The 14,014-nt window shown below is 41.6% G+C and overlaps 1 protein-coding gene across 3 annotated transcripts in view; it reads left to right on the forward strand.

Moving 5' to 3' along the window:
- Positions 1 to 14,014, forward strand: part of LOC136430671 (disintegrin and metalloproteinase domain-containing protein 12-like) — a 57,908-nt gene that overhangs the window by 32,150 nt on the left and 11,744 nt on the right. For all 3 annotated transcript variants that reach the window (XM_066421465.1, XM_066421466.1, XM_066421467.1), the window contains exons 3-17: positions 2,608 to 2,684; positions 3,123 to 3,201; positions 4,348 to 4,424; positions 5,905 to 6,017; positions 7,034 to 7,104; positions 9,638 to 9,712; positions 10,079 to 10,150; positions 10,389 to 10,561; positions 11,041 to 11,125; positions 11,539 to 11,687; positions 12,120 to 12,297; positions 12,592 to 12,762; positions 13,057 to 13,107; positions 13,385 to 13,448; positions 13,801 to 13,909. In XM_066421465.1, the coding sequence (XP_066277562.1) occupies positions 2,608 to 2,684; positions 3,123 to 3,201; positions 4,348 to 4,424; positions 5,905 to 6,017; positions 7,034 to 7,104; positions 9,638 to 9,712; positions 10,079 to 10,150; positions 10,389 to 10,561; positions 11,041 to 11,125; positions 11,539 to 11,687; positions 12,120 to 12,297; positions 12,592 to 12,762; positions 13,057 to 13,107; positions 13,385 to 13,448; positions 13,801 to 13,909 (1,544 nt within the window). The remainder of the gene's footprint in view (positions 1 to 2,607; positions 2,685 to 3,122; positions 3,202 to 4,347; positions 4,425 to 5,904; positions 6,018 to 7,033; positions 7,105 to 9,637; positions 9,713 to 10,078; positions 10,151 to 10,388; positions 10,562 to 11,040; positions 11,126 to 11,538; positions 11,688 to 12,119; positions 12,298 to 12,591; positions 12,763 to 13,056; positions 13,108 to 13,384; positions 13,449 to 13,800; positions 13,910 to 14,014) is intronic.

The following is a 14,014-nucleotide window of genomic DNA, read 5'->3' on the forward strand; positions in this document are numbered from 1 at the left end:
CTTACCTACTCAGAGGGGTGACTGCATGTAGTAGTAGTACAAATGGACAGTTGACTTGATGGATTTTTCCACCTCACGATTTTAATATTAAAGATGTGTTCTTACAATGTGCACCCTTCAATTGACATAATTTCATGTAAACTACAAAGAGAGGTGAACAACATCTGCAACTGGGTAAAAACGAACAAGCTTTTCCTAAACAAAAACAAAACAAAATGTATGGTTTTTGGGAGTGTACCCAAACTGCTGGCAAGACCGACACTCAACCTAATTGTTGATGGCAAACGTATTGAACAAGTCCCGGAGGTAAAACTACTTGGTACAACTGTCGATGAATGTCTTACCTGGAACACTCACACGAAGACAACCTCAAAGAAAATGGCCAGGTCCCTTGGAATGATCGGAAGATGTGCAACATACATGGACCAGACACTCTTAAAAATGGTGATTGAATGCCTGACATTGACTCACATGGACTACTGTAGCCCTGTCTGGTCATGCACTACAAAGAGAAATATCAAGTCCCTACAAATAGTGCAAAATAAGGCTTCACGTTTGCTTCAGTTGAAACCACTGTGGAAACCTGTACACACTAGACTATCATTGAACACAATGACTACTTTTAGAAGGATTGTTTTCACTAATGAACCTGTGTGTCTTGCGAGTAGACTGCTTTCTGTCAACAAGCAGCACACGCACAGAACACGATTTGCTTCAAAGCCAACTTTTAGAGTAGACAAACCTAGAACAAATGCATTGAAGAAGACATTTATGTACAGGGCTGTTTCAACGTGGAATCAGCTCCCGGTAGAGCTACAGACCACCCTTTCTGCTCGTACTTTTAAAGCCAGAATCTGTGAGCTCTTGTTATAAAGTGTAGAACTGATTCATAAGTAAAGTGGCATTGAATCGCAAATGATTTTACTCAATTAAGGAAGGACCTCTAATTTTAAGTAGATTCCTGAATCAATTTCAATTCGATAGTTTTTTTAAATGTCATGTAATCAGCTATCTGTAATTAATGTAAATATTGAATGTTGTTATGTTGTTATCGTCAATGCATGTATTGTTATTTTGATGTTGTATTGTAAGATGTTAAGAAGTCCAGGAAGATTAGTGATGTGCCTTAGGGCACACCACTAATGGATTTTCTTCAATAAAGACAAAGATAAAGACAATGTGCACCATATTTTGAACGCATGAAACGTACAATGTATGTGTAACATGTTGGGAGACTTTTCAATGTATATTTTGTCCCCCTGTGATTCAGGCTCTGTGAAATCGTAGTATCATACTGTAAATTTATCTATTTTTGCGGGGGCTTGATTTTGCATTACAGTACTGTCATTACCAGGGAAAAGGACGTTAAGGTTTACTCTGTGTCTTCAGTTCGCTGTAAAACAATTCTGTGGTAAAGTTGTAGTTAAGATTTTGCATTATCATGATTTCACATGGGAGAGGTCCCCTCAAATACCTCGAAAATAAAACCATAGATTCGAACATTTCAACAAAAAATTCATTCCATATTTACATGTACAATACCTTTAGTTTGCAGAACTACATATATGACTAAACTGTGGTAAGAACCCCGTGAATGTGAATCATAACCTGGCACGCAAGCACCACACACACGACATGTCTCATTTCACAGGACACACACTACAGACTCATTTTTAATTTATGAAGCAGTTTCTGCCTAAGTTCGTAAGATCCCTCCATTCTTTTCTTAAGGTCAAGTGATTCACAAGGTCACGTCACAAAAAACGTGAATGGCAGTCCCACTGGGGATTGGTGTATCCTCCTTCCTTCCTGTCACGCTTAACTTAGGCGGAAAGGGTTGATGATATCTCCATCTCACTCCAAGTTGCATCCTACCTTCTCTTACACAATAGGCAAGGTCCTCCTAAGGCTTAGGTATAATCACCTTGAGTTAAGTTAGGTGTGTTTTTATTAGTTTAGCTTATGTACTAGACAGATACACAATCCACAGCTTTAAGACTCCCATTCACATGCAGATATTGTAGTATAGTTTGTATGGGAACCTTTGGAATCGTTATTGAGTGGTCAGAGGTGATGAAAATCCTTTACTATGGTAAAGATTGAATGCCATTATTGTGATTAGCATTGGGCAGAGTGGTGACTCAGCTAACAACAGCTTGTGTTACATACAAAATGTACATACATACATACATACATACATACATGTATACATAATTCTTACTCTAACGAGTTGAAGCATATTCAAAGTTCAGCTTCCTGTATTCTCTATTTTGTACATCATTTCAGTCAAGTCTTTTTCACTTTAACCAGTTTCTGACTCAATAAGGTTTTTTTAAAAGTATGGACGGTCTCTTCTCCTTTTGGCTTGTGTTAATGTATAGATTTGTACTCCATACCCTGTATACAATGTTAACTTTTACATTACAGTCCATTGCTATAGACAGAATCTGTTTACAGATTATTTATATTCTTTGAACTGTTGCAATATTGTTCAATAACTATCACTACATATCAGCCATAAACATCTGTTAGTAGCATGTTGAAGGTTGATAAAGCAGATAAAGAATTTCTTTTTTTTTTCACACCATGTTTTGTCTGTCCCTACAGCGTGGTCATATGTTACAAGGTGTCTTCAAGGTCAAAGGGTTCAACATGGCGCTCACATTAGACGTCAGATTAAACAGGTAAGGTTAACATTTTTATATCATGTTAAGGCAACTGAATTTCGTTTAGTTCGTTTGAATCTTTTGCTAACCCTCAGCCCTATCAAGGCCAATCCAGTTAAGCCAGCTCAATTTCGTTTATTTCAATAACTTTTAGCCTCATCTAGGCCAATCTTCCAGGGTTCATCAGAATAACAATAAACATGCTTACATAGCTAGCTTATAAACATTCATACATACAGATTATAGGATTAAAAGAACCATAATACATAATCATAACATAAGATATACAGATTTCTAAAAACTATTAACTTGCAAACAAATGGTGGATTACCTTTTAAGTTAGATGGACCAATGATATTTTGGTGGCTATAATTAGGTTACTGGTGTTTCATGACAGTATACATAGCAATGTGTGCATGACCTTGACATTACTATGTTACAAAACTTGTTTTCTAGGAATCTGTTTGGAAAGCATTATTTTGAGAAGTATTACCTGTCTGATGGCACGCCTGTGGTAGAATGGCCCAGTCAACAGGTAAGAATCTTGGAGGATGTGTAACAGTAACTGCAGCTGCCAATAGATTGTATAATTATAAATGGACACAAACCTTCTCTACTAGTCTAAGATAGGACTTCTTAGGCCATACAAAAGTGTCACTTTTATGACATAGTTTCCTTACTTTTATGAAGGGTTCAAAATAAATGTATGATGATGTACAGTAGAATCCGCTTAACTGCACCATCCATTTGTCAGCGTTTTTGGTGCAATTATCCGGCTGGTGCAATTATGCGAAATGCCCAGCAGGACCGCACCACCATGGGCGAGGGGGTGTATTGTTAGTCAGAAACACTAGCACAAAGAAAACAGCCAAATATTATTTAGTTATTGGATAAAGAAATGACTACGAACCTGTTTTGATTTTGCATTGTTTCATTTTTCCATGCGATCTACCGCATTACAACACACGTAATGTTGCAGGGGAGGCATTCTGAAACATCGTCATGCCACTCATGGGATAACAGTTTCTGTGTTACATTACGTAGAGTGCAGTTGTCGATTTACGTAAATCATGTACCGCCATGAAACTAGGAATTGAAACTAAAACTTGGTTACTGATTACGGGTGACCCGCCCGGGACCTCCCATACGATTCCTATCAACGTTTAACTGCCAATGGAGACCGCCTTGTTTTCTTACTCAAAACAGTTTTAAACATATTGGCGGTATTGCGCCTTTACACCGGCAGGTATCGGCTCATTTGTACTACGTTTGCCGATTTTAGCGCACCCTTTCAGTTGACTTGTCGAGGATTTTTGAAAAAGATTGGTGCAGTTATCCGGCATTGGTGACCATGCGCGGTGCAGATATGCGGAGTCACTAACAATGCAGTGAATGGGAACCGTTTTGGATATTGGGATTCGGTGCAATTAAATGGAAGGTGCGTTTATCCGAGGTGCAATTAAGTGGCTTCGTCTGTATATACAAGTACTCCAGTAAAGAGATAAGAAGGTATAAAACATGTGAGAACAGATGTGATGGTAATGAAAGAAAAATACTTGAGTAAGAACTCTGAAAGAAGAAGAAGAGTAATCACTGTCTGAATCAGATATCCATGTTGTTTTGTGTTCCAGAAGAAATGTAGAAGGGCAGTTGACAATATTTTCCTTTCCCCTTCCTGCAGAACCACTGCCATTACCACGGTACAGTGCGCGGGGAGGAGGGCTCGACGGTGGCGCTCAGCACGTGTAACGGGATCAGGTGAGGTTGCCATGGTGCTGAACAGCCATCTAATGGAGGAGGAGGATAAGGGTGGAAGTGGAAGCAACAAAATCGTGAACCATGAGTCCTGTATACTTTGGGTTGATCACTAAAGCCACTTTCTGGTCCTTCTGCACCAGATAGGGAATGTTTGGACCAAAAGTGTTCTTTGACCCTCAAGCTGACCCGACTTTGCCACGACAACATCAGTAAAAAATGGGTTTCCAGCCCTGGTACACAAGCTCAAGTCCAAGCCCTGTTGGAAAATATCATGATCTCGTAAGCTGACGACAGCAGAATATGTATTAGCAATATTACTCTTACCCTAGTAATTGTGTCCATGCAACATCTATTCTATTTCTTATAACCTTGGGTAACCTAAATTCGTGGGGTACTTAAAGTCGGGATTTTTCGAAAACGGGGTATTTAGGGATATGTGCTAGATGCAAAATCAGTTATAACGCCAGCAATGCAAAGCAGATAGACTAACGTATTCAGAACACTGGCTGAAAAGCTTCGATAACCATGCATTAGAAGTTGGCGACGTCAAAAACTCTCCGTCGCTTATTGACAGAGTCTGAGGGCTTCGTGGGAGAATCACCCAGCACAGTTGTTCGCTGGTTTATAAGACAAATGTCACATCTCCTGCCTGCTAAACACAATTATTTATAAGACAACTTATTACAATCTCTTTTGCTAACCTCTAACTGGATTCTAAGTGTGATCAATCATCAAAACTCCTCTCTGTTGCTACAACCTACGGCACGTGTATTTTCCCGCCGCCATATTGTTAACCAGAATCCTGTTGTCAAGCAGACGACAAAGGTTTGTGAGGAACACTTTTTGTCTAAATGCTGTGTGTGATAGTGGACTGAGGAAGATATTTTCCTCAAAGTTTGCTCCTAACACAACAAGGAACACATGGACATAGTAGTATTACCATTGCTACGGCATCCAGCTAACTTCCCATGAATAATGTAACGTTACACGTTGCCCGATGATGACGATGGGCCGACTTTGAGTGAAGTTCTACCGACTCAACACACGGGTTGTTCCCGAACTGGCCTGATGTGTGCGGTACGGCCGTTTTTTCGTGTATTTTTTTTACTTGGACACGTCTATATCCATAGCACTCTCCTCAAGCCAAGGATAGAACGAATAGCTGCTGTATAAAATGTGATTAGCGGTAAGATATTCAAGACGAATCTTCTCTCCCGAATTAATGTGCCCCCCTGTCCGACAGCACCGTAATTGTGCGTGCGGCGGACGGTAGTTTGAAGTTGAAATATTATGGTGTCAGCACGACTAGAGACAAAATCTACCATATATATGATTAGTGCAAAGATAGTACATGATACTGACAGAATAATAGAAAAAAAGGATGGTTTATTGTTCTGCTAGATTGATTTCAGTCAACCATTATCGGAAAAATCCCGAATTTATGTTACCCAACGTTACCATTTTTCCCCGTATGTTTCAGTGGCGTAATCCATCTGGCTAACGAGACGTTCTACATAGAGCCCCTGCAGAACTCTACAGAACAACATATCATGTACAGAACCACAGATATCAACATGCCCAGGAGATTCTGTGGTGAGTTCTACACATATAATATACTGTGGCGCATGTACATGTATTTGTGATGTACAGTATGCTGATACCTCTAAGTACACCACCTGGTGGTTCAGGATCTAACTGCAGATAAGAGATATAATCTTGGTTGACAAAAAATGTATGGGAGTGTTTTTGTGCTTTTTGGCTGATTGGTTTTGGAACAGTCCATGACCCATATTGGAACCTGTTAGAAAGGTAATTGATGCCAAACATAGAAACCTTCATATTATGTTATTGATCTAATTTGGGTTAAGCCAATTGCGTAAGAAAAGTGTCTTGATGTTAAGTTTTAGTCCAGGGCTCATATAATGTGCCATAGCAATTATACATTATACAACAAACAGTACAAAAACATTTGGGTGACTGGTGTTATCAGTTTGAAGCTACCCTAATTTAGCAGAAGTGCTTTTCAATGGTTATTACACCATCAATCACTCAGACTAGTGACAAGGCCACATGTTTTAGATGGAGAAGATAACAGAACCTCCTCCAGCAAAAATTCCACTGGTCGACACACCAAGACCATGTCATACTAGCTGTCAGCTTCTGATAGATAATGATAGATAATGTAGGTTTGACAGATACTGAGTTCTTTTTCAGAATAATTTTCCTCCACTTTGTTTCAACAAAAGGTTATGTTTTAGTTCTCTTGATTTGTTGATGAAGAAATAAAACACAGTAGCTGGAGGCAGAGGTGTTATGTTTTTATGAAAGTGGAATAATAGACCTGAATGTTGAATTATTGATAGCAATGTGAAGTACTGTAATGACATGTTTGACAGGACTTCCAAGAATGTTGTTTTTGCTGAGAGTTATCATGACAATGTTTCCTTTATCATGAGTCAGCATTGCCATGCTTCAGTTTTGTTGTTGAATTTGACCAGCAGGGGGGGGGGGGGGGGCTAATTGAAAGAAGAACAATAAGGGCAGATGTGGGACAAATCTGTAAGGTTTTTTATTTATACTGTGTTTAAAGCTGATATTTCTTTCCTCAGGACATGACAGTGTGCCTGATCCAATAGAAATTGACTTTGCAACAGAGAAGAAAAGAGTAGAGAATGCAAGGGTAAGTAAAGGAGGAAGAGAGCAAATCGTTAAAATATGTACTTTACGTCTTTGTTTTTACTTCTTTGTTTTCAACTTTGTCTTCCTTTATTGTCATGTGTGGTATGTGTAGTTGATTCTGAGGGCTAGATTAGCTAAACTTTCTTAAGCCTAGGTTACACATAGCCGAACATGGCTCCCAACGCTAGCCGACTCAGGTCGGCGGTAGTTCGGGAGCATTCTGACCAGTTTTTGGGCCATGCCTATCTTTGGCGCCGAACATGCGCCGAAGATGCGCCGATCATCTCCTAACCAGTAAACGAATTACTCCCGAATGGGCCCCGAATGCTTTCTAGCTTACTCCCAACCATCCCGACCTCTAGCTGCAGACTGCCGAATCTCTCTTGACTAAACCCCGACCGATTGCAGACCCTCTCACGAATTTAAATGGACATATTCAGCGACTTTCAAAAGAGGGGTCATTTTCGGTTTTACTTAAAATAATCCATTCTATTATGTTGTTAACATCACCGAGAGATCGAATTCGGATCATGGCTAGCTTTAATACTGCTTTTAGTGTTCTTCTTTGTTTTTGGTCGTGTGAAGGTCGGGGGTGATTCGCCCACGTTCCGATAGTAGTCACTTGGTTGAGAATTAGTGAGCAGAGTTTTGTCTACGGCCTTGGGGTGATTTATGGGTAGGTTTGAAACTAGTTGGGATTAAGTCAGTAGTGTTTCTATCATGGTTAAGGTTCTAATTTTACTACTGACTCAATCCCGAATACCAGCCGAGCAACAGCCGACCGCGCCAAACACCAGCCGAACACCAGCCGACCCATTTCAGACCCTCCGTCCAGAGCCGAATGTTTTGAAATTTTCAAAACATTCGGCTGGCGCAGCCGAACACCAGCCGACTCAGCCGAACGCCAGCCGACTCGGCCGAACGCCAACCGAGCTAGCTCCCGAATCACTCCCGAATCACTCCAACCATGGTCGGGGGAGAGTCGGGAGGCCATGTTCGGCTATGTGTAACCTAGGCTTTACATACAATGAAATAGGAGTCATGGAAAACTCGTTTGAGATAAGTGACAAGTTAGAATCTATGAGTTTACTCATAAAGAAAGCAATTCACTCATTGATTTATATAAAATCCAAACAGCAACACTAGAGGTGAAACAATATCCACGGAGATTAAGCCAAGAAAATCAATGTCTCTATAGATCTGTACTTTTAAAACTACCAGTACTGTGTTGGACTCTTGATATTGTGGTGAATGATATTGTGCAATATGAAAGGTGCCACTGGGGAAATAGATATTTAGAAACAGGCAATATTCTTGAACTAGAGATTTGCACCAGCTCTACACCAATTTGAACAGAAAACCATTACACTCGAAGAAGGGCCATCAGACAAGATATCACACGTCCCTGCTTGCTTGCCTTCTATAGAGTGCAACCTGTCAGATTCTGCCGGTAGAGATCCTGACTGGAGTCTAAACTCAAAGACAGAACTTTTCAACTTTGATTATGTCACTTTAGATTGTTTGACATGTAGTATTTGTGTTGTTGAAGCCAGTTGTATACGTAGTTTTGCGTTGCTGAAGCAACTGTTGTATAGTTTGACAGGTGCTTGTGTTGCTGAGGCCAGTTCTGGAGTATGACAGGTGTTTGTGTTGTTGAAGCCAGTTCTGGAGTATGACAGGTGCTTGTGTTGTTGAAGCCAGTTCTGGAGTATGACAGGTGTTTGTGTTGCTGAGGCCAGTTCTGGAGTATGACAGGTGCTTGTGTTGCTGAAGCCAGTTCTGGAGTATGACAGGTGTTTGTGTTGTTGAAGCCAGTTCTGGAGTATGACAGGTGCTTGTGTTGTTGAAGCCAGTTCTGGAGTATGACAGGTGCTTGTGTTGTTGAAGCCAGTTCTGGAGTATGACAGGTGTTTGTGTTGCTGAGGCCAGTTCTGGAGTATGACAGGTGCTTGTGTTGTTGAAGCCAGTTCTGGAGTATGACAGGTGCTTGTGTTGTTGAAGCCAGTTCTGGAGTATGACAGGTGTTTGTGTTGCTGAGGCCAGTTCTGGAGTATGACAGGTGCTTGTGTTGTTGAAGCCAGTTCTGGAGTATGACAGGTGCTTGTGTTGTTGAAGCCAGTTCTGGAGTATGACAGGTGTTTGTGTTGCTGAGGCCAGTTCTGGAGTATGACAGGTGCTTGTGTTGCTGAAGCCAGTTCTGGAGTATGACAGGTGTTTGTGTTGCTGAAGCCAGTTCTGGAGTATGACAGGTGTCTGTGTTGCTGAAGCTAGTTCTGGAGTATTACAGGTGCTTGTGTTGCTGAAGCCAGTTCTGGAGTATGACAGTGCTTGTGTTGCTGAAGCCAGTTCTGGAGTATGACAGTGCTTGTGTTGCTGAAGCCAGTTCTGGAGTATGACAGGTGCTTGTGTTGCTGAAGCCAGTTCTGGAGTATGACAGGTGTTTGTGTTGTTGAAGCCAGTTCTGGAGTATGACAGGTGTCTGTGTTGTTGAAGCTAGTTCTGGAGTATGACAGGTGTTTGTGTTATTGTTCCAGATGAGGCGACAGGTGATGGAGTCCAGAACAGAGACCAAGTATGTGGAGCTCATCATGGTGGCTGACAACATGGAGGTTTGTTTTGTTATGGGATCATTTCCAAACCTGCAAGTTAAACATAACAGGTGAATGACTACCTGTCGTAACACACTAGATCTGTAATAATTGTGACAAGCACAGCATCTTAGGGAATTGGTGGGTGTGGGATGTTTATTAACAGCTTACCACTGTATTCTGAGAAGTTTTGAGGGTTCTTAGAAATGCTCAAGCTTTGGCTCTCTTTGAACATTAGACCAATGGTCTACAATGTCTCTTTCCAAGAACTGTAGCTCCAATGGGAGGCCAGGATTTGAACCCCTAGCCTTGTGATCCAGAATCATAATTACTAAGTGCATTATACATTCCTTACTATTAAGTTTCGCATTTTGTTTCTCACATCAGTACCAGAAGTATGACAGTAACAGGCAAGCAGTGCTGGACAGGCTGCAGGAGGCTGCGAACATTGCCGACTCTGTAAGGATTTTTTAATGTCTCTGTTATTTCCTTGTACATATGTAAGCAATAGCGAAAGCAACCTTCTGAGAGCCTCTGGCAAATTTGGCAAAGCTTCTTGTGTATCGCTTTAATCAGGATTCTTGAAAAAACTTTGGTAACAGAAGAACTGAAAACCCAAAAGAAATCACATTTTACCCTTTTGGAAGTGAATATGCACAGAATGCTACTAGGGTTTAAATCATGGAAAATTCTCCAGATCTACAAGACCATCAACATGCGAGTTGCGCTGATGGGCATCGAGGTGTGGACCAGCGGTAACCCCATCGACATCACAGCTGTCGCTTCTGAAACCATGTACAAGTTCCTGGACTGGCGCCAGGACAACCTGCTGCCAGACAACCCCGACAACGACAACGCACAGCTCATCACGTCAGTTACTCTCTTCTTTCTTTCTGGTCAACCTCGGTCGAAGCACGGTGCATTTTCGTCAGCCTAGTTGTGCAATATGGCTTCACTGTGGCTACAGCTTGTGTAGGATAAAATGTTATTTTTTGGTCATTGTATGGAATATTTTGCTAACCAGAATTCTTACTGTCAGTTGAAAGTAAAGAGTTGTATTTCATATTTGCTGCAGGCACTACAAGTGACAAATGATGTTTCAGCAGATGTATGATATGTTTTACGTTATGCCCTTGTACAAAATATGTGCATCAGACTTGATTTATGATAATTTTCATCAATGATTTTTAGAATCTATCGATAGCAGGCTTTGAGAGGTTTAAAGGTTGTACAAGTTGCCAGAAGAATGATCAAAAGTCTCTTTCACTTAGATTGATCTATTGAAGTTTGAAGATTTATGACTTTGACTAATACTAAAACTGAAGTCTTCCCTTTCTGTTGGTCAACAGAGGCATCACCTTCCAGGGCAGCACAGTCGGCATGGCCCCCCTCTCCAGCATGTGTTCCGCCGGCAGGTCTGGGGGTGTGGATGAGGTAGGTCATAGGTCACATCAGGTCAAGGGGTATACACAGTAATGATAAGGTAGGTCACAGGGCACAGAGGTCACATTGGATTGATGGAGTGAATTGCAGGTCATGATGTAAATGATATGTTAAAGAAGTAGTCGTCAATAATGAAAAAAAGAGCTTCAAGGACACTAGGTGCACCTAAGGATTGATATAATGTATTTGATACCATACAGTGCATTTATTACATTTGCAATATTGTGGTCTGTGCTTTAAGAAGAAAATGTGTCCAAAGTTAGATTTAGCTTTGTTTGTTTACCTTCACATGTTAACAGAAAAAAAAGGGAATAAATCAAGACTGGATTTTGCTTAAACCTATAAATACACATGCACCATAAGTAAAAATGTGGACACGTCAGAATGTTCCTCTGACACTCCAGGACCATGGGGTCCATGCGGCGGCTGTGGCGTCCACGATGGCGCACGAGATGGGTCACAACCTGGGCATGAACCACGACACGAGCGACCGCGGCTGTGCTTGTAGCGCCAGCTACCAGGAGGGCGGCTGTGTGATGGAGCCGGCGGCAGGGTGGGTGGGCATTCCTCATACGGCTTGCACACTGGAGTTTATCAATGCCAATCATCAAGAAACTTGTATGCCTTTTCCAGGGGCTCTAGCCAGTGTTGCTGTACTTACTACTAACTTATCCTCTCCCGTGTTGCTGTACTTACTACTAACTTATCCTCTCCCGTGTTGCTATGGGCTAACAAAAATGCTAGCCATTCTGTCGTCCTGACAGGCATTTTCACATGGTCTGATCATTGGACAAAATTAGATCAACTTACACCAGAACATTCGGAGCTGAGGTGGCTAATATGTAGAACCCTGCCCTGTCCAGATTAGCTTGAGTGTCATCCTAGTTAGTTCCAGGGCTATCATATTCCCCCTTCACCTGTCCAGTACATTCACTGACTCAGGCTATGTCCAGATGTCATGACTGATGAGTTTTGTGCTGTCCAGGTCCCAGCCGGCAGCAGTGTTCTCCTCCTGTAGCTCTACAGACCTGCAGAACGCGCTCCTGAAGGGCGTCGGAGCGTGCCTGTACAACCTGCCCAACCCCGACCAGTTGTATGGCGGGCCCGTGTGCGGGAACGGGTATCTGGAGGAGGGCGAGGATTGCGACTGCGGAACCGTGGATGTGGGTTGCTTTTTCCCCCCACCATCGTCTAGAAACCTTGTTATCAATAATATGATTATCTCCAGGACTCATTGATGTTACATGTACATGTTGATTTATTGTTCTTCCTAGCTGCTTTGATTGTTTAAGTCACAATGCATGAAAACATAAAAGCAATACCTACAAAGTACAAATACAAAGATAGAAATTTCTTTGTACAGCTAAGTATCAAAACCAAATCAGCTCTCTAAGTCCTAGTTCGTGCTAGCTCTTGAGCTCTCTTATCAATTACAAATTGCACCCCCTTCCCTGCAGGAGTGTACTAGCCCATGCTGTGACCCAAGCACCTGTACCCTACAAGAGAACGCCACCTGTGCCATCGGACTGTGCTGCGAGGGCTGCCAGCTGGTGTCTGCTGGGACACTCTGCAGGGACGACCTTGGGGACTGTGACCTTCCCGAGTACTGCACTGGAACTTCCCCACATGTAAGTATACTCTGTGTCAACATCTTATTATACAGTATGGGCAGTAGCTTCCTTATGCCCCCTAGTAATATCACAATAAACTGCAGCTCCTGGAGAGATCTTACCAGGGTTGATTGATCTGTCGTGTTGTTCCTGAATGTGTAAATGTGTATAATCTAGTGTCAGATCTCCAGCATAAGGCACATGAAAAGAATGCTTTCCTTTAGAGGGGACATGTGACAAGTTTTAAAGTGTACTTCCAAGCAGATGTGATGTTCAGGTGACTGATCATTTTTGGTGTGTTTACACTTTCAGTGTCCTCCCAACGTGTTTATACAGGACGGGTACGACTGTTTGTATGAAGAGGTGAGTCTTGTGTGCTAGATTTATTAATTTCAATGCAGTCATTAGGAGTGCAGTTGTGACATGTCATTTGTTGTGATGTTGTGTTACATCAGAGAGAGATTCTCCTAGCTGGATTCTGAAAATACAGATACAGAATCTGATTTTAATTTCTTGTGTGTATTTCTTGTGTGATAACATTATGATACAGTATGTACATTTTCTGTCATCAAAATCTTTTTAGAAGGTTCTGTTTGAAATCTAATAGCAGCTTCACCTTCTCTCTCCCACCCCTCACTAGGGTTACTGTTTTAATGGAGCCTGCCTGACCCACGAGGCACAGTGCAAGGAGACATGGGGCGATGGTAAGAGTTTCTTGTGATAGAGACAAGCAAAAAGTTGGTCCAACCTGAATGATTCTGTAATGTACCAGACCTGTATAGGTTTCAAATATATATGTAATAAAAAAACCATGTACCATTGAATGCAGATTTTTCTGTGTGGAAAGTTGGTTTCACACTGGATGCCTTGTGTTTCAACTTGTTTCAGAATCTAAATTGAAACAGCATCCATCGTTAAACACTATGTTGTCTAAAAATTTTAAAAACTTCAAGTCTGATTTCTTTAGAAATAGAAGCGACTGTCATTTAGCACTTTTTTCTAAGTGGGAAAGTTATTGTTTGACAATCTGTAAGAGTTGTTGCTTTGTTGCCTCAGCTGGAGAAGTAGCGGAGGATGTTTGCTACAGTCTCATCAACACAAAAGGAGACGTGTACGGCAACTGTGGGAAGGATGAGAATGACCAGTACATTCCATGTGATGAGATGTGAGTTAAGCCTATGGCACTTTTCATGGTGCTGAAACACCATTAGCAGCACTGTGGCACTTTTCATGGTACACCATCAGCAGTACCATGGCACTTTTCATAGTA

The sequence above is a fragment of the Branchiostoma lanceolatum genome, chromosome 3 (genome assembly GCF_035083965.1).
Source record: "Branchiostoma lanceolatum isolate klBraLanc5 chromosome 3, klBraLanc5.hap2, whole genome shotgun sequence".
NCBI classification, from domain to species: domain Eukaryota; kingdom Metazoa; phylum Chordata; class Leptocardii; order Amphioxiformes; family Branchiostomatidae; genus Branchiostoma; species Branchiostoma lanceolatum.